The sequence below is a fragment of the Anser brachyrhynchus genome, assembly GCF_964034855.1.
Source record: "Anser brachyrhynchus genome assembly, chromosome: 1".
Classification (NCBI taxonomy): Eukaryota; Metazoa; Chordata; class Aves; order Anseriformes; family Anatidae; genus Anser; species Anser brachyrhynchus.
The window spans coordinates 48230538-48255951 of NC_137694.1; the positions used below are offsets into that span (position 1 = coordinate 48230538).

A 25414-nucleotide genomic window follows, 5' to 3' on the forward strand; every position below is an offset into this window, starting at 1 on the left:
TAGTTCTGCTGTTCTAACTGGTAGCAAAAATGATCTAGTGTTTCCCTGGAAATCCCTTACAATAGATCCTTTCTGCCTAAAAGTTACATAAATAAATAAAAAAGCAAAGCCAAATGCAGATATTCCTAGAAAGAAAACTTCACAAACATATCACAGAATCACTGAGTGGTTTGGATTGGAAGGGGCCTTAAGGATCCCCCATTTCCAACCCCCTGCCATGGGCAGGGACACCTCCCACCAGAGCAGGCTGCCCAAGGCCCCATCCAGCCTGGCCTGGAGCACCTCCAGGGATGGGGCAGCCACAGCTTCTCTGGGCAGCCTGTGCCAGGGCCTCACCACCCTCTGAGGGAAGAATTTCTTCCTTTGATCTAATCTAAATCTGTCCTCTTTTAGTTTAAAGCCATTACCTATTGTCCCATCACTGCACTCCCTGGCACGGAGTCCCTCCCCAGCTCTCCTGGAGGCCCCCGTTAGGCACTGGCAGGCCGCTGCAAGGTCTCCCTGGAGCCTTCTCTTCTCCAGGCCGAACAGCCCCAACTCCCTCAGCCTGTCTACACAGGAGAGGTGCTCCAGCCCCTCTGATCAGCCTCGTGACCCTCCTCTGGACTTATTCTAACAGCTCCAGGTCCTTCTTGTGCCAGGGGCCCCAGAGCTGGACACAGTACTGCAGGTGGGGTCTCACAAGAGCAGAGCAGAGGGGGACAATCACCTCCCTTGCCCTGCTGGCCACACTGCTTTTGATGCAGCCCAGGGTACGGTTGGCTTTCTGGGCTGCAAGCACACACTGCTAGCTCACATTGAGCTTCTCACCAACCAACACCCCCAGGTCCTTCTCCTCAGGGCTGCTCTCAATCCATTCTCTGCCCAGCCTCTGTCAGTGAAGTCTTTGAAAATATAACACAGTGACACACTTACCAAGACCAATTTCATCCATCTGAAGACCGTAGAGAAAGCCATTCTTATTCAGGAAAGCTTGAAGGCTCTTTTCCTTGGTTTGGCCTATGGTGTCACAGTCCAGCACATTAACTTGAATAGTTTGACAGGCATCTCCACTCTCATTTTCCGGGATTTTTTCAAAGATAACATTCAGTGTCTGAGGTAGAAACACATGTTATTTTGACTTACAGGGAATACCCGGCATAGAAAACTTCCTGATAGCAAACCTGAAAATTTACAACTTATTCATCATTAAAGCTATTTGAAATAAAGATTATTTGAAGGAACTAAATGATGAAGCACTTAGAACTCCTTGTGTCTGAAGAATCAAAGACATGTATTTCCAAAAACGCATCTTGCATTTTGTTTTTGTGCCAACCTACTTCAGTGAATTACAGCAAAAGACAGTACACCAGAAAAAATACTGTTCTAAAAAAAGCAGATCTTTTTTTTTGAAATGAATGCCTTAAAAGTAAAACTATAACTGACTTGAGATCTGATAAGGTTGCTAAGTAAGTCTCATGGTAAACATGACTGACTTCAAGCAGATAGGAAGCAATGTTAAAATACATATTTACGCCAGCAGATTATGCTGAGTACCTTGAATCATACCAAAAAATACACCTCCCTTGGAGATGTCAGTGTCTGCCTGCATCCAGCCATGTCCCCTGGTGCAAGAGAGCCAGGGCCCACTGCAGAAGCAGGGGAAAAGGAAAGCACATTGCAGGAGACAGAACCCAAAGTTCTGGTCCAGATCTATACGGAAAAGAGTGATTTACCCCATGCATTGTTACTCCAGGTCATACTCTAACACGGCCTGTCTAGGTACAACACCCCTGCCCTTCAGCTCAGAGCAACTCTTAGCTGGGTAACAACTCATCTGCCAGGCTGCACACAAAGTAAGTATGGGCCAGAGGGAGGTGCCAATGAGACTGGGTGAGTATCTCCGGGGAACTTTTTTCGTCAGGTTGTGTTTCTGGGCAGGTCAGGCAGATCAATTGCTTCCAAAAGGCAGGGGAAAAAAGGATGAGCACAGGATAGCTAGCGCAGGGTGATGAGAGATATCATTTCTAGTGCCGCAGCCCGCTTCTCCCCTGCTTCACTGTTCACTACACAAACACACGTGTTCTGCTGGAGATGTCTTGGGACAGAATTAAAGTAAGTGTTGTAGGTGCCTGCATGGGGAAATCTACTTACTTGAATCATTCTGGCTGTTGGACACTTCTGGTACAAAAACTATCTCTTGACTGAAATGTGAGGACTATAGGTATGACTCAGTAAAGGAATGATTGTTAAAAGAGGAAGCAACGAAAAATGTTTATTTTTTTTGTGCTGTCATGTGAAGGAAAGAACTTCTGTCCAGGTTGCTGCAGGGACATGCTTTCTCTCTTCTTAGAAAAATGAATAATTAATATTAGCTGTAAAGTGCTATTTTCTGCTCTACTAGCCACCAAGAGCGGAAATTCCCACTCACTGATGGTACGAAAAGGAGTCCAATAAGACATTAATTAACTTTACTGTTTCTATAGAAGCAAAAGAAATATTAAAAGCAGGGTTGCAAATCTATGGAGATCAGGATTCAATGAAGACTAGGACAGAACTGAAGTAACTGACAATAACTTAATCAGGACACGGAAAGGCTTAATTGTGACGAAAATGAGCTGACCAAAAGGACAGACAGAATGGAGGAGAACGAGATGTGGGAGTGGTGGCTGCAGAAGGAGAAGCAGACTGGATGCCCTGCCTCAGGTTAGGATTTCATGCAGAAAATTAGTCAAAAAATGTATTGGCACAGGAACGAGGGAGTCATGCTTGGTTAGGTCCACAGACCAACTGAACAGACAACAGTCGTGTCCTTGACTTTGACTGCCCTGAGTTCATGGCCTTGTAGGACAAAAATGTGGACAGGGACTAACTGTATTTTGTCTTTGGAAAGCTCTCCTCTACATTTCAATCAGTCTTTGTCAACTGATCTTTCAGGAGTAGCTGCTCACTCTGTAACTGATGCTGATTTGTCTTTACATCCTTTGAAACATCCCTTCCCTTAGTTGATCCTTTCATCCTAACCTTGTTACTACACTGCAATATTCACATTCCTGCTTCTCCTTTTTTCTCCTTTTTGTTTTTTTTTGCCTTTTGGACTGTCAAGAGAAACTGTTCTTTACTCTTCTGAATCTCCTTTTCAGCACATGCTCTCACACGGATTGCACATAGAAGTGCAGCCTCTTCACTTATTAGCATGCGAGAGTCCTCCCAGCCCCACTCAATTCACTGTAGAGTGACTGGACTGCAAAAAAAATAAAGAGAAACTTAGTCCTTTAGGTAGGTGGAATATAAGTCATTTACAGACTCCTTAATCTAAGTATCCATAATGTGAGGACAATGATATTTATGACTCAAAGAAGTGGTCAGATGGGAAGAAATATTTGAACACATAAAAAAGTCTCTAAACCAGGAGAGCCAGACAGTTTTGCTGACATGATTTCCTGCAGAAGTTAATCTTAAGAAATGAAGCAATTGATGAGGAGCTAGGAAAGCCAATTATTATTATGTCTTCTCTCTGTAGCTGAAGTTTTCATAAATCAGATTCAACCTGTCTGACAGCACAATCCCTGGCTTTAGAAACCATTAATCAGAAACTGACAGTCACAATCACTGCATTTAGACACAAAGTGCAGAACTGGAAAAAGGATCAGAAATGACCATAAAATTACGAAAGCCTTTTATGATCAGCTGTGAAGCTCAGAAAACACTAAGAGAAATAGCAGGAGGACACATGGAAGTCATGAGGAAATACTGTAAGGCCCTTTCCTAAGCTCGCTAACTTTGCAAAGGAAACCAACCAAACGACCAAAACCAGCCAGTTAGCTTAGGGAAAGACTCAGGAAGAAATTACAGGACATCTGGTGCAACACAGTAATATCTAGAGTTGAGATTCTGTGCACTAGAAATTAGTGGTTAGCAACACAAAGTCACAGTGCTCTTCAGCAAAGGCTTAACGCAGTTTGCAAGAATTGTTAAGGGCTATTTAAGGAGAACAAAGCAAGCATCTGGAACTACTTGTATGGGAACCAGCTTGGAACCTAACTAAAACACAGGGAAAAAACAAACAAAAAACAACATTTTTTCACTCATGCAGTGACAGTAATAATGACATTTGAAGACAATGTTTACAGATGAGTTTTCAGATTTGTAGCTTTCCTGAAAATGAATCTCAAACAAGGAATTTTTCAGTAAAGCTCTTAATAAACACAGCAAATAACAAATTAGATGTGGTTTAATAAAGGAATGCCATTATACCTTTTTTTATTAGATGTAAAGAAAATTCATCTCAGAAATTCAAGGGCTCTTACTCATTACCCTGTTCTCTGCTCAGCTTTGCATCTGAACAGCATACATTTCCATTTATCAGACAGTCTAACAAAACACGAAAACCTTTTGATCGGTGAAAGAGATTTGTGTAAAGGAGACAGCACCATCATGTACGGACGATATTGCCTTAAACCTACTTCCTTGTATCCCAGACCATGAAATACAACAAACAAGAATAATCAGATTGATCGTATGATCCTTCTGCGGCAGCCAAAAGGTTATAGGAAAGCCAAGAAATTGGGACAGAAAATGTTACGGGGGTTAAATTCATGCTAGATGGGCACTGTACTACAGTACGGTATTCGATCCGTATCTAACTCGGAAGACTCTTCTATAGACAACAGCTGCACTGCTGACTTCCTAGCAAGGGCTGCTGTGTCCTTTTCTGCTGATGAAAATCCCCATGTGTCATATGCCTTTAATAGTTTCCTTATCTCTCACAAGTATGACCAATAATACCACATCCATGGTGTCTCAGTAGGAAATCGGGTTCCCTCTCTCTGCTTTGCTCCCTGACATCCCTCCCACTCTTTTAACACCCTTCTTTTAACTAGTAAAGCAGTTCAACACTTTAAACAACCTTTTACCACACAGCTTTGCTTCACTTTCGATAAAAGACTCTTGTCTGAATGGGTGAGTTAGATTGTTTCTTCCCACCCAAAAACGCAAATTTATTTCAGCAAAGAGAATTCAACAGCCCAAATCCCTTTTTAAAATTAAGCAGTGACCATTCAAGAGAAGTTTGTAGCTCTTAAATGCCCAAGCATGAAGTCTACCATATGAACAGGTCCTCCCCTGATTTTCCACAGGAGAGATTCCACCAAGAATTTCTCCTAGACCGGGTCCACATTGTGTAGCTTTTCTATTTAAAAAGAAATAACAAACAACATTTCAGTCAAATGTTAACACTCAGCTGGACAGTGTTTTTTCATCAGTCATTGAGCAAATTATCTACCAAGAGGTGCAGCTGCTTGTTTGCCTGTGAGAGAGCAGACTTGCTTCCTCAGCTTCTGAAAGGCTCTGTGACACATCCAAGTCTCTTTAAAGGCAGTTTTATTTCTCAATACTCAAATATAAGCACAGCATGAAACCACACAGCTCCTCAGCTCACACTGGACCAATGCTTTTAAAAGCATCTTTCTTTCAGTTCCACTGCTTGAGTATTGACTTCAGAAGCCCATCCCTATTCAATACATGACCCTTTCCAGCAGAGAGTGGTAACAGTAGGGGGTTGGCTGATCCCAAGGTCTGTGGCCTTTCTAAAAGAGGCACACAGCCCCGCCAAGGAACAGCTCTAATGTAATTCAAAACTAATGCAGTTCTTAGTTCTTTTTTTTTTTTTCCTCTTACAAATGGCCTGAATTTTAAAAATCTCTCCCGTCCTTCTTTCTGCATGCCTAGCACTTCTTCCTTCTCCTGCCCAAGGGCCTAAGCGATGTGTTTAGGAGAAGACTCTCCCTGATTTTCAGGAGCCTGGCTGTATCCTGCTTTTATTGGTTTGGAATGGAAGTCTCACTCCTGAAAGGATGTGCACCTCCAGTGCCTACACCCTTGTTTGTGCCCTGCCACTGATTTCAGAGTTCAGCTCTGTACTAGATGACTCCTTGCATCTTCAAATGTCTACGTATCTTAAAACTCTGGACACTGTCTGTTTGCAGACATGCTGCAGTAACTTCCTAACACCCACTTTTGGGTTGCTTTTTATGCTTTGCTCTGGACAAGCATGCTTTAGCATACCACTATGGCGGGGTCTTTGAAAAGCGCAAAATAAACTACTTACAGAAGACTGCAAGACTTGGAATACTGTGACAGTGACCAAATGTGCAAACACAGCTCAGAATTTATTTGATGCAGAAAATAACAACAACAAAAAATGTAATCTTTTAGGCAGAGATTTGCTTTCAAAGAAAGGAGAAAAAGATGCTTGGTTCCCTGTCTGTACACTCACAGCTCCTGTATGTCATTGCAGTGCATGTGAAATGGTGTTAGTGACAGAAGAAAAGCTGACTCCTTCTGCATCCTGCTAAATGCTATTCTCGAAGAGAAAACGTGCACAGTTGGCCTGCTTCCCCAGCCCAGAAAGCCTCTCTGTTCCACCTAAATCTCTTCCATAGCACAGCTTTAATTTCCGGCATAAATCTTAGACAAAACACCAAACAAAACCTTCTCCTTGTCCATCCAGACCTAGAGTCCTTCTGCTCCATCTCCGTAATTCTACTACAGGATCCTCTCCCCTCTTCTGACAGCTTTAAAGGGAATATTCGGCCACTTCTCACCTGAGTGCAATACACTGCTGAACCTCAGAACAGCAAGCTGCCTTATCAATCTTGTAACACTATCATTTATTAAAGCAGTATCATTAAAAAGGAAGAATAAGTGATAAAAGCAATAAAATTAGAAGTAACGAGAAGTACAAAGGCAGCAACCAACATTTGAGAAAAGCCATCTACTCTCACTTCCTCATCCATCTGCAGACAGCCTTCCCCACAGACACTGAGTCCTTCAGACCACTTCTCGTCTCTTCTCTTCACTGCCGGCTGCCTGCAAGACCCTATCAGCAACTGCATGCATAGAAGTAGTACTGGGGAAAGTATTTAAGGCAATGTTCCGTAGGTTCACAGTCAGCTACCCCCCGAGTCATCTCTCAATGTGAATTTGTGCTATAAATAAGAAAAGACAATCAATTCCACAGGACCAGATATTCCTGCATAGTCTACTAGTAACAGGCATATTGAGCTTGCCTGAAAACTATTGATCTGCATAACTACTGGGTTTTATGTCCTATGGCTACATATAGTAATGCATTTAAACTTACCCTGGATCCCAAATGCAGTGCACAAACAAGGAAAACAAAGATATGGTATTATGCATTCAGCTAATTTTCAGTCAAATGTCCTTTCCAAATGCACACAGTGGTGACTTAGCTTGAAGTATCTTCAAATGATGCTTCCAACAGCAGCTTTGCAAATGGCTCTAAGAAGATTTGACTATAAATTTGGTAGTTCAAGAACTTTCAGCTGAAAATGACAACTCAGAAATGTGCCACAGAAAAGCAGTCATTTTGGTGAACTTCCTACATGACCCAACTTTTGCCTCAGCTAGTCCAATGGGTTGCTGACCAGCCACAATTTCCAGGGTCATGTAAACTACTCCAATACAAGGCATCTTAGGACCTCCAGGTTCTCGCTGCAATCATGGAAAACAGGCAGACCTGGAAACTCCAGACCTACCCAAGACTCAGGATCTGGGCTGTGGAAAGGCCTGATTTCTCCTCCAGAGCCACTGGCACCTGCACTGTCCTTTCCACGGCAGCTGCTGCCTGGCCGTTTTTGCTCCCAAGCTCTGAATTCCCCTGTCAGTCACACTTCCCATACTCCTAAGTATGTCTGGTAACTCCAATAAGAAGTCAGGAGCTGAGACACAAGGAAACCAAGGAAATGACTGGAAATGCGGATTTTTAAGTTCTCAGCCTCAAAATCACTTGGAAATTCTGGAAAAAATGGACTCTGGTTACTCTGAAAAGTATTTCAGATCTTCTACTCAAAAAGTCACAGCTTTTACAGACTTAAAAATGCAGTAATCTTTGCTGTCTCTTCTCCCCCCAGTTTCAGAATGACAGTCAGGGAAGTCCAGTATTCAAAGAATTCTCTTTGTAACTGTAAAATAGGAAGCATTTTGCCGTTGCTTTGGGAAAGAAATCTATGGTAAAGTTCAGAAACTTAGCTAAGTTTCCCAGTTAGCTTGTTTTTAACCAAGCAGCTAATTAAAATGCACCACTCTGTAACCTTGCTAATTTGGAGCTAATAACATGGAAGCCCACAGCTGCCTGAAGATTAGCCACAACAAAACACAACAGAAAAATAAAACCTCTGCATTCCATTCCTTCATTCATTGAAGAAGTGCAATTTAGTTAAAATTCTAAGCTTATGTTTACATTTTTATAATACACTTTAAAATAAGAAGGAATTTTAATACCTGGAGACTTCATTAAACCTAACCTTTGGCGATTAAAGCATGCTGTGAAGCAAACAGCGACAGCTATTTGTAAAATGTATATTGGTGAAACACCACCTTGTTAAACTCCATTGTATTTTGAAACTTTGTGAGCAATAGTAATTTTGTTCTTCTCTATCTGGGAACTTAACCATCACCTTAGTGTGGTTATGCCTTAACAGCCTTAATTTACCTTCCCAGAAAAAGAAAAAAACATTGTAGTTGCCTGGTTTTGGAATGCAAACTGCCAAACGTACCACTGTTTTGAATTCAGACACTTGCCACAGCAGCCAGTCTTCGTTAAGTGTGTACAGGGCTTTGCAAGTTATTGCATCCACAGGTCCTTTGTTTATCCTCTGATTGAGGGTTGTCACTAGCAAATAGAAAGGTTCACCGATTGTCTCCTAGGATATGAAACAAACACAAGGAACATGTTTATTTTTGTAGTCACTAAAGAGGCATGAATAAATAGAAAAAAATCAAGTGTAACAAATTGAGTTATTTCCTTTTAACTAAATTGTTATCTTGCAATTAAGAAAGAAAATCCCTCTGAGCAGACTTATCTAGTTATTTGTTTAACCTCCATCCTTTGCCTTTGCTTTTCAGTGTGAAAGTCTCATGCAAATAGCAAGAGACAGCTGGAGTGTATGGCAATAGAGCTCAAAGCCCCTTGCTGTGCACGAGTACACTACAGACAAGCTGCTCCTTCTCCACCTGGCAGATGCTTCCTAGTTCCACCAAAGAGCTGGTGGTGGGGAAGACGTGCATGTGTTCACAAGCACACTTCAACTATTTCCTTCTCAGTCTTGTGAGAAAACAAGCTAACATCTAACTTCCTTTTGAATTGGTTTCTCCTCTTGTGACCCCTGAAAAAAGCCTTGGGAGCGAAGTGGTGGGACATACACTGGTGTATCAACGAAAGAGGGAATGATATTGGGGTTTTCCTGTCCAGCCTGAAGCCCAGGCTCCAGGTAAACACCCGAGCAAGGAAGGATGGATCTCTGCTTCCAGGCAACATCATTCCTGCAGCCCAGATAATCTCACTAGCCCAGCTCCATAAAGACGACTGGTGTATCAAGAAAAAATCTCTCTGACAGCTCCTTGGCTTTTTCCCGGGGTTTCAGGAAACCTGTGCTGAACCCCAAACAATTCTGCTACTGTATCGATGGTACAGCAAGGATTGGTATGACTGATACCAAGTGTGATACCATCACACCAGTGAGACAGGAAGCATAACCAAGCACTGAAACCAAGATTGAAGTGCTACCAAGTGGGCTAAAATAACAAGTTGAAAAAATGAAAGAAAATGCTTATTTTGTTTCCACTTGAAGTCATTCAGTTCTTGAAATCTGCAATGCCGTTTGGGGGTTAAGAAGTTGGAAAGAAGATGGTATGCCTTAAACTTCCATTACATGGTAGCTTTCCAGCAGCTCACACAGAAAGGTACAAACTGCATTTTACAAGTTTTATTATTATCGAAATACATCTCATAGAGATGCAATAATGGCTTACACAAGAAAAGGATATGCTAGAGTTGCAAAATTACCCAAATCTCGGCCAAATAAATGAAACAATCATCTCTTACAGACCTTCTCTTTTTCTACATCCCCTCGATGATAGCTAGCTATGTCACCTAAACTAGAAGAGGGCACCTTAAATGTTAGACAATGCTTTGTACAGATCCCACTAATATTAATTAGGGAAGAAATCAGTTAAAAATACTCTTTGTATATCTTATGAAGTGAAAAGATGTACAGATACCCGGAGAAAACCAGAAAGGCAGACGGACATCCAGTTTGTCAGCAATTTTTCTACCACAGATTCAGTTCGTCTGAGCAGGAGTTTAGGCTGTACATTGCTTGATTGTTCCATCAAGTCCTTTGTCAACACTTCCAAAATATGGGTTAGATAAACTAGCTTCGTTTGTAGTGCAATAGTCAAGAAGGATGCAAACAAGCACCTGTTCAGAAAAGGAAAAAAAAAGAGAGAATGCTATATTATTTGGAATTTCTCTTCCCAGTCATCTTCAATAAAAGAAACACACTTTAGCACAGTTCATATCCTAAGTTTTCCTTTCTCAGGCACTGAATCTGTCCACCGATGTATAAAGAAATATAAAAAAATGCAAGTCCATCTGCTCTTGTGATTATTTTTTAAACACAAAATTTGTGTCTCTGCATTTAATTCTGCAGAATAACACCTGCTTCAGTGACAGTACATTTCTAAACTGTAAAACTGTTGACGTAACTGCAGGAAGTCTTTATAATTTTGAAGTGAGTTTTCCTGCTCCTTTGCCTCTTGGTTTACAGGCACAAACATTCTGTTTTCTCTTTAATAGCTTGTTTAATGGCAATGTTTTTTTCTTCCTCAGTGTATGCATATGGAGAACATGGAAAAATGTTCTGGAGCAATACAAGCTTATTTTGCAAGAAGTGGAAGCTACATTTGGGTGCTACAATCTATGCTGATTTTTCCTGCTAGTTGTCTTGAAGATGATAAGCATAATCATACTATACCTGTCTGTCACAGAGAAATTTTTCTGCTTTTCAAGGGTGTGAATGAGAGTAACAAGAAAGTTCTTGTTACAAATTAAAGCATGCAACATGTTGAAGCTTTCATCCTTGCGCGTTTGGTCTCTGCTCTGGAATAGTTAAAGAAAAGTAAGTACACTGTAGTTTGGCTGTGATGGATTCTTAATGCAAAGAAAGAAAGATGGCAAGCAACACACAGGGCAAGATCCTGGCCTCATTTAAATACATGGGAATTTTGCATTTATTTTATGGGTCTCATGATTTTAATTAAACACATTTGTGTTTGTGTACAACACACCGAGAGCATACTTTTCTAGTACATCCACACAATAATGCCAACAGTTTGCCTGTTATCTGCCATGAGTAGATTCTGTTTATTTTATTTCAGTAAGTCATAATATACACTCAGTAACAGAATCTTACACATCAAATTCTTTTCATACATAAATCCATGTAACCCTCCCCATGGGGACAAGGAATGTAATGAAAGTCCCATCTGGTGTGTTATAGGACAACACTCAGATAAGGGATACAATCACTTATGACAAAATATTCAAGGCATATCACACTACATCGACTTACTTGTGGCATGTCTTCACTGAAGATGGACGCAAAGCCTCCTGACTAAAATATAAGACAGGTCATATATATCATTCTGATGTATACCAGAAGTTTCTAACACATGCACATTAATCACGCCAAGCCTGTTCCTGATGGCATACAACTTGAAACAGAGGCTAGGATTTCCATTAAGCGTGGCTACAGTATAAAAACTCTACACAATGACTTCTGCCAGGTTCACTGGATAACAAACTCTGAGAGACGGCCTGATACTAACTTCAGGACTACCGTGTGTTACTCTGTGCTGCCGAGCTGCACTAGCACAGCAGTGAACTAATGCCCTGCAGGAAGGGCTGTTTATTGTCTTCATCTGCCACTGTGCTGGTGTGCAAGGGATACTCCCGGCTGCAGCGTTCTGGAAGGCAACGATACGGTTTCTGTAACGCAGTGACACTTGAGTTCATCTGCCTCCGTTCATTTCAAAGCACTTTACGGATGTTCACAAATGAACTCTCCAGGAGGTCTCCACGCTGTCAGTCTCCACAGAGGCACAGGTGCCACCACACACCCAGCCCTAGCAAAAGCTGTCGCAGCAAAAGGAAGCCCCCAGTTCTCAAATACCTTGCAAATGCATCTTGTCTGGCTCTTGCAGCCTGCAAGGCCCCCAGTGCCTGCTCCCAAAGCAGTATCCTTGAGCATCAAATTTACACTAATAACATTTACTATTACTTGCTTTATCTGTGGTGCTGGCAGCCCCTGTTTTTTAATCCTTTCCTTTCCTCATGCCTCCTGCTCTCTTCTTTTCTAACATCATCTTTCTCTACTGGCTATATTCACATTTTTTTCAGAACTTTTCTTCAGCATCCCTACCACCACCTACCAGTAAAACTCTCTCTCCCTAGTCACGTTGTGCCCCCCCCCCCCCCCTTTTGTTAAGCAGCTGGAACAACATAAAAGGTTAAAAATGGTTGCAAACAGGGAACAAGCATGGTAGCATTAAACCAAACAATGTGGAAAATGGAGGGAAAACAGAAATAATAAACCAGATTTAACAAGTAAAGCAAAAATCAGGCTGAACATAAGGAATATTTTAAGAATAGCTGTAATGTCTGTTTAGCACCTATAAGCATTATAAGCACGAAACAAAAGCTATCAAGCCAGACTAAATACAGAAAACCAAAACAGCAGGAAGCTAGAAGCTGACAAAGAAGAAGGGGTCCATCACTCTTAATCCGAGTTATCTGACTCCCTCCTTCAGCAACTGGTCCTGTCCTGAGACAGATGTCTCAGGCAAGTGGGGTGAATCACATCGAGCTGTCTGTCCTTACACTGACTACAGAAGATGCTCAGAAGAGAAGGTTAGCAAGGGAAGTGATGGTTTATCACTTTGACCTTTCTGACCGTAGGTTGACGGTTTATCACTTTAACCTTTCCGACCGTAGGTTGTAATCTACTGTCCCCAAACCTTTTCTGCTCATCTGTAATATCTGCTTAATAGCTTCTATAATAACTTCTCTCCTGCCACATCCACATAGCACAAAGTATGTTTGGACGCTCCTGCAATATAAATGATAACTACTTTGCAGGAAAAATTGATACAGAAGACATTTAATAACTTGCCTAACACTGCATGTCTGTAGAGAGCTAACAGTGGCAAATTTACATCCGTGTTACAGGTATTTCAAACCGAGACAAAGTCTTAATTGGAAACATCTCCAGGATGTCAGATGGCATGAGACTCCCTAAGGCAAAAAAAAGGATTTCATCCTTTTCTGACCTTACATAATGCAACAGAGTGACATACTTTGCGCCTTTTTTTCTTTCCCTTTTATTTGCAAAGCATGTCCACCCAGACAGCTTCTACAGATTGTTACTGTTTTGACAGGGGATTATCAGTAGGAAAAAGATACATTCCTAAAAATAAAAACACAATTTTATGCTAATATGCCTGGCAATAAAACAGACTGAAATGAAAAAATGCAGAAAGCAGATTTCTTGGTCCATTTTATTTGAACCTCCCAATAACTCCATACAAAATAAACCCAGAGCATTATAACAGGTGAAGGAGAGATACTGCCAACTTCCTTTGGTGTGAGAACTGGACTCAAGTATATGAAGATCACATACACGTACTTGTTGAACATGAATCTGATTTAGTATCTGGTGTTTGGCATTGGACAAGCAAGGGACCCAATTCTGCATCCATCACATGGGTTTAACTTTATCACGATGAACTTTCAGTTGGATTACGCACAGCGATAAAGCGAAGCAGTGTGCAGACAAGGTTGCAGGACTGGGCCACAGCAGTGGTAAGCGACATATGTTGACTAGTATAAACTATATACCAGCTATAACTTAAAACACCACTGCACTAAGCGAATGTTTCTGCTCATTGGTATCAGTTACACAACGAAATATTACCAGCTGAGACCAGAGCTTCTGCCAATTAGTAAATGCCAATAAGCACTGGTTAACATGGCATAATTTTGAAAGCTGTGGCAAATGCACTTATCAGCTTGTCAGAGTGCGACCAAAAAAAAAGATGAGAAAAAAAACATATAAGAAAAGGCCTCTCCTGTCCTTTTATCACGCTGTGGCACAAACTGCTTCGAAGAACAATGAAAATACCCATTTCTAAACTGGACAGCACTTAAGTACTTATGTAATTTTTAAGCATTTGATTTGTAATCCTTTGAATCAAGGTCTTACCATTTCTGTCAGCAGCACAAGTCTAATTAGAAAGTGTCATGATGTTAGCTAGCATATTAGCTTGCCTGACTGTTACTTTAATTAGCTATAGCATGGGAAGTGAATACATGAGAACAAAAAAGCAATGGATAAATTATAGCTTTGTTAGGATGGCCTGAAAGGCAAGCAACTTAGCGAGGCTGGGCAAAAAGAAACTGATGCGTACACAACCCTTGAAAATTCAACAGTGGTGCTTTAACTACAGCATTTAGGCTTGGTTAAATACAGAGATGTACGGCCTTAAGTGTTCTTTGGGAGCTCTTGATTTAAGAAAAGTTTCTTGTGAAAACAATGTGCAATGACTGTGTAGTATTTACTTCAGTTGTTTATCCTTATCTTCCGAGCTTTTTTATTATTATGAAGGGCTGACAACTGAAAGACTTGTAAATATTTACCTCTGGAAAGAAAGTTCTAATAGCGAAGTGTTTGTAGTCAAGGAAGGGAACAGTCCCAAAACTGTCCACCACATCTAGTTCATCCATCTGCAGTTCAGCAAATCCTGAAAAAACACCCCCCCTCCCCACCCAGAGGGTTAGTTTAGTTGACACAAAATCATCTCCACAGTTATAACTTGGACCCAATAGATGTTCCTTAAAAGCAGTTTTCAGGCAAGAGGGGTTGTTTTTGCAAAGCAATTAAGAGCTGGAAAGTATCAATCCATTTTTATTTTCACTTTTGTTGAAGGAAATTATTACATGCAATCCTATTAGCTTAGGGCTATCTGCTACTGCAGTGCACACCAACATTAAGGAGAAACTCTGACACAACACAAAAATATTTTAACAGCTATAAAATTAAAATGTTTATATAATGTGAGCTTCTTCTTGAGCATTTCATTTCAGAAATAATACTGTACACTTAAGCACTATAAAGCTCTTTAGACCTACCCTCGCGTATTTCTTTCCGAATCTCGTATTCCAGCAGTTCAAGTTGCTGACTCTGTTTACGGGTTAACTCTTTGGATTTGTATCTAGTAACTATGAATGCCACTAAAAAGGAAGGAAAAAAAAAGAGTACTGAAATTTCAGAACAGACAACTCCTTGACAGGATATGTTTTAATATGATTTTAAGAAACAGAAAGATTAATATACACTTGCACTCTTCAGAAGGGCTAATGCTTCTACCGTCACCAGTGTGATAGTACCCATGAGCACTAGTTACCTGGATCCAAAACCATGTTTAATAAAAACCATTTCTTGTAATGAGGTCTTGTCAATCCAACTTCATTTGAATGTACAGCACATTCTGATACATACAACCCGCACAGTGAGTCAGAGACTCTAACAAGCATTTCAGCTATTAACAACCTCCTTAAAGTAGCCCTGATTAAGCAGGAAAAGCAGTTTTGAACAAGAAAACCACTTCCAAACTGTTAACTTCCCTAAAGCTTATTTTGAGAGAGAAAAGGCACTGGACAAGGTTCTTGTAAAGCTAATGCACTTTCTAAAAAGAAACCCAACCAAACAAAAGAAGAGTCAAACCCCAAACTTATTACATTAAACTGAAATTTATTGAATATGTAACTGAATACATAACTGGGTCACGACATTTAGAAAAAGAGGAGTGACAAAAAGACAATGAGATAATTATGAAATTATGATACCTCCTCAGTTTCATAATGACCTATTAATTCACAAATGATCCAAATGAGACTGAGCGGAAACACCACAAACACTGCCTGTGGATAAACTGTTGGATGGAAAACATCTGCCCCAAGGTATGGGAGGGAAGCCCAGCTCTGACAGCTGGAAATGCCTGAGTTGTGACACAAAAATGTAGGTCCTAAGGCTTGCCTCACTACATGATGGTGAATAATCTCAGCAGAATGGCCAAAACTACTGTCTTATGCTGTAGTCTAGTGAGATGGACTTTACCACCAGACCAGAGTTAACTTCGTCCACTCTATTGGGAACAGGCAAAAACCCACCAGACTGACTGTCTTACACAAGACAGTTTGCCTTCTGTATATATCTTTGACAAATTTCAGTTTGTTGTAGTAAGTTTGGGGTTTGGCTCTTTTGTTTGCTTGGCTTTCTTTGAAGTGTTTCTTTGTAGGTGTTTATGTGCGCTTATGTGTTGTGATCATCTCCTGCGGCAAATCAAAAGCTGAAAACACATTATGGTACTTACCTATAATGACACCCACTACAATAGGTAGCAAAATAAGGACATATAAATATATATATGATGATGTTGGTTTGACTTCAAGCTCAAAATTTCCTAATTTGACCTGAAGAAAAACAATGGCTGTGTTAGTAGAGGACAGGTGTTACATCAATACTTAAAATGTCATTTAATGAATAAAAAAATATATACTTGAAGCATATTAAGTACCCTGGTTCTGCAGATCACTGGGAAGACAGCAGCAATTTGGGAAAAAATACGTGAACCAATACAAACAACTTCAACTATATTTGATGTTTGATCAGGATAAGAGAGCAGTGCCTAGAGAAAAAATTGGAAGTCCTCATGAAGCACCAAATTTTGCCATTGTTCATGCTGCAAACAAGAGCCCTCAACTGAACGTAAGGAAGGGCAGAAGGAGGCCTCCAGCTGTCCAAGTGGCTCATGCACTTCAGAGTCACAGCTAAACGTTCTGGCATGTTGAATTGAGGAAGGCATGTGTTGATAGCTAAAAGCATTTCCTTGCACTCACAATGTTAATCTGCTGAGCAGAAAAGCAAGGTAAGACTCAAGCTGATAACAAGAAAAGTAACATTTGTGATAGAGACCCTGGACCAGAGTCCTCTTCCTCATTTCTTTGCAGATGTTTCAACCTCTTCATGTAGGACTGCAGGGCGTTCCCGAAGGTCAGCTTCAGAACAAATACAACATACAAAATATGTACAACATTCCCCAACAACCACTGGCCTTGTCAAAGGCAGGACAGACTTTAGTTCTCAGGAATACACTGAAGTCTGCCAGGCATCGAACTAAAGCATTCACCACTGATAATTATGGCAGAAGAAATTTTGCAAAGGAGAATCTCCAAGAGGACAGTGAAAACACGTAAATAAAGGGTAGCTAAGACTATAAACAGACTAGAAGTAAAAATACACATGAACACAGAAAAAGAATACCACCAAGTGCTGGGGATAGAAATGAGCCTCAGATAATTGAAAGGAAGAGTTGGGTTGAAATTATTTTGGGTTACAGCAGGGAAGGCAGAGATCTGGTGATTCATTCACTGGCTTGTCACAGAATGTGAGCAGCCAGGGCAGCTGGAGACTGCCAACTGGATAGTCACATTGCAGCTACAGGGACAAGAGCAAGCAAAGAAACTAGGGCTACAAAGCACAGAAGACAAAACAGGTCTATTTCTTCCATCAAATGTATTTTTCCTTGTTTGTTTACATGTTTTCACTGTTCTTACACAAATTAGTTTCGGTCTGAGCCTTCCTAGAATCCCATTTGCCTTTTGTAAGACTGCAATACATTGGTGGCTAAACATGTTAGTCATTCCATGACCAACACACCTGCCTTTCTCCTCCTGTCATGTCCAACCAAAGTACTCCTAAAGAAGAAATTCCTGTTATTCATTCCTGCCTATTGAAAACTGAGGCAAAACACTCATTTAATTTTCACGTCATACTTAGATTATCTTTAATCTTCACCACAACCCTCCTAGTCAGTGGCCCCATTTCTTTCCTTATCTTCTATTTATTCTGCTTATGAATCATGGACTAAATATGGTACACCTGAAATCATCTGACTCTTGTTCCTATATTAATTTCATTCCTCCTGCACGATATTATAAAACATCCTCTGGATTGGTAAGGCCTCTGAGCTTTACATCATCAGCAAACGTTATTAGCACATGCCTTATTTTTGTGCTCAATTCACTAGTGATATTAAATAATATCTGTATGAAAACCAGCATTGCCCAAAACCAGCTCCCCATACACAGTATCTAGCTGTTCTTATCCCTAGTGTCTTCATAATGATTGCATTAAGTAGTTTACTTTGTAACTTCCAGGTACATGTGAACTACTGCTTTTTGTTTCTGAGGAAATCGCTCATCTTACCCAATAAAAATATCTAGCATAATCTGCTTTTATTAAAAAGAAGTTGACAATTATCTCATTTTCCATTTTCCTCCAGGTCTTTCAAGAGCTTCTCATTCAAAATACATTATAAAGCTTTACACAGAGTTAGGATTAAATCATCAAACCTACATCAAGTTTTGTTTTGTTTGCTTTTCAAACACTGATCGTACATTTGCTGTTCTTGAGTCTTTCCTACCAAGTCTATAATATCACGTGCCAGTTCTTTCTCAGTGCTGTGGTAAGAATGAGCCCGCTCTTCCTGTCTTGAGCTCCTTGATCTGTCTGAATCTTGCTTCTGTCACAAGAATGGCATTTTCTCTGACACCTCCATTCTGACTGATCATCCTATCTTTGAGCCAACACTCAATAACCTCTTTCTTACTGAGAACTCAGGCAAGAGAGACATTTATTCATGGACCATACCTAGGTTATCATTAGTACCTACCTTATCCTTTTTTTCATAGAAACTTTATCATCTATGATGATTTATTTATATGATTGAAAAAACACGTGATTTTTTTTTATGTATCCTATTTTTACATTTTTCTTGATGTTGGAAAAAGTGTTTTTAAGGCACTAGAAGTAAAAGGTTACATTATAGCTATTGCATTTGATTTGCCTTAGTGAAGTGGTGACCTTTAGATGACGGTTACTCCTATGAAGCTTGCAGGATGGGCATGTGATACTGCAAGGCAACACTAATACTAAAATGCAACACCAATCTCAGAAAGACTTTTCCACGCCATAACTGGCTCAGATGGCAGGATCCACAGATGGGGGACCAGTTAACAGTGATATGGAATTGAGAATAGTTTCGTTAATCTTTGCTGTGTGCCATATGCCTTGAAGTCAATAGAGTTATTTCAGTATTATACCAGTTTTATATCACCATACATTGCAGTAAGTCTGGCATCATTTTTCTCCCTTATAAATGGTGATGATTGCATTTTAAAAAAAAATCATTTCTTCATCTTATTCATGGAGCAAATATCTTAAGATGCCATTTAGCTTTGACATCCATGCTAATGTTCTTATATTTGGGCCTGGCTTTGTGCCATATGTTCATAGTCTTTTGGCCTCCTTGGTGCACATTGAAATTTCCCCTTTTTTTCATCCAGAAATGCTTTCTCCTATGTCTCAGTGATTACTATGCACAGTTCAAGATACTCATTTAGTTTTAATGGGGAAAACCGAACAGGAGGACAGAATCCTTTTCTTCGTGGCCACATTGCAGCAGCAGATTGCTTACAGATCTCAGATGAGGGGCACTCCCGATCCCAGTAATATTTTATCATCAGTGTCTGTGTTACAGCCAGAGGTGTGGCAAGCTACTGCTCTCCTGGAGCTCAGCAGCAGGGAGCTCAGTTTGGCCTGCAAAGACTACTTCTGGCACCACAGCAGCAACCAGGCAGTAAGCTAACCCAGTACTGCTAGTGGTACCTAAGCTAGGGAGGCATGCTGAGATGTGAGGAATATAACCAGACAAGCAAGTACCAAAAGAGCATGATCAGAGCACCAATGATAAATTTACTACATAAACATCCAAACACTGTTAAATTGCAACAAAAGGGAAATCTACTTACAAAAACTTTCACAGTGGAAAAGTCAATCTTGTCTGTTCCTTCTCTTTTGAATTTGCACAGTATGGTGCTACGGTCTGGTTTTTTGGTAATATTTTGGACGTTGAACCATACCTTTTTGGTCTGTGTACCATTCATATATGACAGATAAACCTCTACCTCAGTTTTAGAAATATTCAGGTTGTCATTTTCTTTCTAGAGGGAAAAAATTGAAGATAAAAAACAGTCACTAAATATGGTAAGACATAAAATAACCCTCAATATTATAAATAAGGAATTCTAGTTTATTACTTTCAAACTTACATATATTTTTAATTCCAGATCAGGATCCAGCTCAGTGTGCAGCTGGTAGTTAATGAACACGGGGTCAGGGTGATAGTGTAATTTGACACATGGTATAAAGGTAGTTTCCACTTTCAATATCATATCAACAACTTTACCCTCTGTTGCATGGCTCAGACTTGGTGTCAAGTAATGATATTCAGATTCATTTCCAGAACATTTAGAGACCTAGAAAAGCAATAGCAAGCTGTAACAGTCATTAAGCACTCAGTGGTGGGTACAATTACAAACAGAGGCACTAAAAATCATTTTAAAGCCTTCCTGACTTCACACAGATACCTGGTAAACCTCTTCTCTGTGATCATGGCTGCGTGCGGAGCACCTGAGAAAGTTTCTGCATTGAGCCTGTGTCTGCCTTTAAGCACATTTATCACATTCTCTGTGCGCTGTTTTAAGGCTGATTGCACACTGCCAAGGCAGCTATTTCCTGCAGTGAGACAGGAATAGTGATAGCAAATTCTCCTTCCTTCCCCTTAATGCAGGTCATATGAGACAAGCAGGACAAGATTTCCAGCACCCCTTGAGCACTGCCTCTCCCCACCCCTGCTCCTGTTAAAGGGGGGTTTGCTACACTCGCCCCACAGGCAACTCCATGGCCCGGTGCTGCTGTTTTCTGGTCTTTGTGCTGCAAGACCAGGAGGCAACGGGGTGCCCACCGCTTCAGAGCCTCGGATTTCATCTCAACAGTAGCTTCAGTCACCTCCTGCTTGCTGAGGCATTGGCACCATCTGGGTTCTCAGCACAAAACCAGAGAGATGTACAAGACCCCCTCCTCCAACAGACCTGCAGCTGGAGGTTGGGGACGGTGGCTCAAGAAGGACAGTTTTGGAACAAGTTTCTAGAGCACAGAAAATGTCACAGGGAATCATGCCGAAGAGTAGCTTATGTTTATCCATGATCCTGTACTGAGGATATGTGCAACCATAATCCTACAAGTGGTCATATTTATTTCAGTAGAATGCCTCACATTTAGTGTGTTTAAGCATTCGCAAAATACTGAGATCCTCCTAAAACCTTAGGAACAAAACCTAATCCTTTAAGAGACCTATATTTGGTATTGCAAAGGAGATTAAGACTTACGGTGAGGTTTGATCTCTGGTCATCTGAAATAATCACACTGTCCACCACATTAAAATTTCTACCACTTGCAGTTATTTTGCGACCACCACTGAAAAAAAAAGGGGAGGGGAGGCAGTAGCAAGGTTTAAATTATCTGCTTTCCTACACATAAGTCCCCCATTAAAGCTTTAGCTGTGAATTACTCATGCATTTTGCTCTGGTAGCAGGCAATACAATAAAGTCAAACTGCAGGACAAGATAATTTGAGCTATATAGCGTAATGTCATTCTTACTTCATAATGTTATGATAAACGCTTTTGCACAGAACCAAATGACTTGATAGCACACAAACACATACTTCTTTTCAAGAACTCTTCATCTTGTTTTCTGTTCGTGCAACCTAAGAACTATACTGCAAGTTAATGTTCTGTCTGGAGGAAAGAACATGATGGTATTTCATTGCCCTAGAGCAGCCCTGCCTGTGCTTAATTCTTGCTTTCCTCAGGACAAACCAATGGTGCCAGGCACCTCGCAGGGAACATGCCTGGCAGTATTCAGACCATCTGTCTCAGCACACACAATGGTGCTTGTGTCTGAGGGCTGTAGCCCAGCATCTCTGCTGAACGCAGTTGGAGTTGTTTAAGGTATTATTAATTTCCAGCTGCCTGCACTGCCCCTCACCTGGAGGTGAGGGCACGTGTTCTAGCTGCTCAGCTGCTGCAGCTGCCAGACCAAGACATTACCTCAAACCCACACTTGCCCGTGTTTGATGCCAAGATGTCAGATTGAGAACATGAAAGTGGGTAAAATCCCTTCTGCTACTCTGCTGTGCAGCAGAGGGACAGGCAGGTGCAACACTGTGCTTGAGAATGTCTCAAACTGCCCTGCATGTCTGACACCAGAGCTGAGAGTCTCCTGCAGAACACAGCAGAGGCTTGAAAGGGCCTTGTTTGGCTTTAGGTAACCCCATACTAAAGCAAGTCTGCACCTATCACTTCAGTGGAGATAATTTTAACTTCATTTTCAATTCACTGATACTTTATGCTGTTTCAAAGGTGAAGTGTATATTAGAACCAAGAAATCAAAGTTATTCTGAGTTTGAATTTGTGTGTGCTGCCCCAACTTTTGGATTTAGCTTCAGTATGAAGAGACTATTTTTAACTTCTACCATGGAGACTTGGGGTGAACAGGAGGAAGTTTATGGAATCCTACAAAACACAGGATCTGTCTTGCAGCTATTGTGACTATTGTAAGTTAAATGTTAAACCAGTTCACCAGTATAAATTCATCCTCCACAACAGGTTACTGCAGTCATCCAAGTTCCCATCAGCTGCAGTCTGGCCAAGGAAGGACACTCGTTGACTCAGTGGAACTGCATTTTATTAAATACATAAAAAGTATGGAAAGACACACTTTACCTGATCCAGGAGGTATTTGGTGTGATTCCAAAACATGACGGTGGTGAAACATAATGCAGGGTTACTGCTGGTGAACATTTTCTCCCGTCAGCCTGTATACATACACTTTTGGCCTCTTTACGTGTTGGTGGGAGAGCAAATGTCATTTGTGTATCATTTAGCACATTTCTAACTTTAATGCTGGAGGAGAGAGAAAACAGTCACAGATGCTGAATCACAGATTCAGCCACTCATTTGGTGTTACTGCATGAAGCCTATAACCTAAAGCAAAGGATGAGGAGAGAAGAGGAATAAATCTTTGAGCTGCCAGATGGAGGTGAAAAGGGAAAGCAGGGAGTTGAAAAGACAAAGTAGGGCATCTTTTGAATGAAGTTGCTGTGTGTCACAATAATCACACAAGATGGTACAGATATTGGTCTCACAGCCTTGGGATAAGGATATGTAATGTAATGTGTCATTCTGCTGTTTATTTTTTTTACTTCTTTGTTCTACCAACATGGTTCATTAGCTAGTCAAGAATGAGAACCTTCAGTTTCCTTTCCTTTCTTCTTTTTCACTCTCTTCCTCTTTTCCTTTCTTTGTCTTTCTCTCCTTCCCCTCCTCCTTTCTCTCTTTCCTCCCCCACCCCTTTGTCTCCCCTTCCCCTTTCTCTCTTGTCCTTCCCTCCCTCTCTCTCCTTCTCTTCGTTTTCTGTAGTCCCCAGTAAATTTGTGGTTGAAGTAAAAATTGAGCTGTACTATGTGAATACTTTTTCAAGTGCGAGCTATGTAAAAAGGACTTGGTAATCACAGGCAGCCATTGCAGCTGCACCTGAAAATGATTGAGAATAAGATAGCCTAATTATCTAGGGGTTTACACTGTGCAATCATCAGCAGAGAAAAGTACAAGCTGTTGCATGAGAGATTCCCTTCCTGGCATGGTGTCTGTGCTTTCACAAGCCAAATCCTAGAATATATGGGGGATACTCTGAAGCAAAGGAGAGCCAAACAAATGCCAAGGCTTTCCTGTGACCTAACTTCTTGTTGCCTGCTGCAAGACCAGAGGGCCACAGGTACAGACCTGTCCTAACCACTACTGAGAACCGCCCACGTACCCACGCCATCCCTTGTATTGTACCCAAACACCACATTCATTTCCATCCTCTAGGAATTTAAAGTGGAAGACTAACTAAAGGAGTGCAGAGCATCCCCCTCCGCTGAGAAGAGGTCCATGACAACTGTTCACACAACTGTATTGCTAGGGAAAAATGGAGTTTGGGGTATAAAAACATAATTTACACTATGCAAAGTAAACAGTAGTACTTTTCAGAGCTGTGCTAACTCACATGTCTGGTTTACAGCCACTGATGCCCGTCAGAATCAGTTTTATGCCCGATGCACGCGTAAAGTTTTCTCCTTTGACTGTTATTTCACTTTTGCCTAATGTAGAAATCCACAAAGGTTCGATGGAATGAATGTTGATATGCTATTAGAAAACAAAGCAAAACAGACTGTTTACAAAAAGGTTAGGCAGTTAAAACAGCAGCAAAAACAACCACTGCACAGGAATGTGGGTTTGACAGCACTGAGATATATTTTTCTTATTAATTTCAGATCTTGTTAAGTTTGATCCTGGGAAGTACTGTCAATCACAACTTCTTTACAAGCCAACTATTTTTACCTACATAATTTATATTTCAATTTATCTCATAACAAAGTTGCCAAAAGGAATCATAATCTGACATGCTAGAAGGTATGTATCATAAAAACTCAGCTTGAAATGACACATTTAGCGTGACCCTTGAAGAACTATGAAACAACACGAGACAAAAACCATGGTGCTGTCACTGTGAGAGATCTGAGAAACAAATGAAGGCATCTCTCCTGACCTGAAAAGGGGAAGCAGTGTCAAACCGTAGAATGAAAAGTCAAGAAAGAGCCCAGAATGAGCCCTACTAGAAAGTCTTTTCAAAGTCATACTTTGACATGAAGGTATAGCACAATTGCAGAGATCTTTTGGTATCTCATTTTGATGCAAACAAATTTACAAATCTATGTCTGCATTTGAGAATAACCCTAGGTTTCTCTGATGCTGTCTGTCTTAAAGAAACATGGCCAATTTTTAAACTGGGCTTTTTTTTTGTATCTTTCCATTTACTTACTCTAACTTACTACCGAGAACAGAGATTTTTTTCCTAGTCTATTTGCTTGATGCTTTTGACAGCATCTCGTATTTAATCAGTTTTGCTGCTTCCCCAGTTTTATAATCAGACAGTCAGCTTCCTCTCTGTGCATCTTTCAGACATCAAGAGAAAACTGAAAACATTCCAAAAAAAAAAAAAAAGGAAAACACTCATTTGAAATCACAGCGCTTGGGACCTTTTCAGGCAAATGATTTCTAGCTTGGCTTTAGACTGCCCATACGACCAGTTTGAGTTTTTAGTGTTTTGTGATTAACTTGATTTCTGTTGAGTTTGCCTGTGGATGCATCAATGGGTAAGTTCAACCTCTCTGATACTGAGAATAGAGCTGGTGCAAAACCTCTAGGAAAGCTAGGGAAGTGCTTGCCACAGTGGTTTTCTCCCCACTCATCTTTTCATGTCCCAGAGCAGCATCAAGACTTCAGGCTCATGGACTGAGGAGACCACCTGGATCCCTTCTCCAATCCTCTGCAAACACAGCATTTGCCTGTTTCAGAAAGGACCCTGTGGTGTTTTCCCCATGCACTGCCATGGCCCAACAAACACTGAAACACTCCAGAAAAAATGTGAGACCTGTCACAGCTGACCTAAAGCCACAGCTTTTCCCTTAGGAAAGAGCAAGAGAGGGCAAAGGCCAGGGCCAAAGGG

The 25414-nt window shown here is 40.8% G+C and overlaps 1 protein-coding gene across 1 annotated transcript in view; it reads right to left on the minus strand.

The window, feature by feature from the left end:
* The window catches only part of PLXNC1 (plexin C1), a 71669-nt gene that overhangs the window by 14425 nt on the left and 31830 nt on the right, over nucleotides 1–25414 (minus strand). Inside the window, exons 10-22 of the mRNA XM_080592881.1 lie at nucleotides 23912–24051; nucleotides 22588–22767; nucleotides 21191–21278; nucleotides 20072–20278; nucleotides 19772–19963; nucleotides 16273–16372; nucleotides 15029–15130; nucleotides 14537–14640; nucleotides 11415–11456; nucleotides 10818–10942; nucleotides 10063–10261; nucleotides 8559–8705; nucleotides 916–1093 (exon numbers count right to left, since the gene is read on the minus strand). Of these exons, the coding sequence (XP_080449007.1) occupies nucleotides 916–1093; nucleotides 8559–8705; nucleotides 10063–10261; nucleotides 10818–10942; nucleotides 11415–11456; nucleotides 14537–14640; nucleotides 15029–15130; nucleotides 16273–16372; nucleotides 19772–19963; nucleotides 20072–20278; nucleotides 21191–21278; nucleotides 22588–22767; nucleotides 23912–24051 (1804 nt within the window). The remainder of the gene's footprint in view (nucleotides 1–915; nucleotides 1094–8558; nucleotides 8706–10062; nucleotides 10262–10817; nucleotides 10943–11414; nucleotides 11457–14536; nucleotides 14641–15028; nucleotides 15131–16272; nucleotides 16373–19771; nucleotides 19964–20071; nucleotides 20279–21190; nucleotides 21279–22587; nucleotides 22768–23911; nucleotides 24052–25414) is intronic.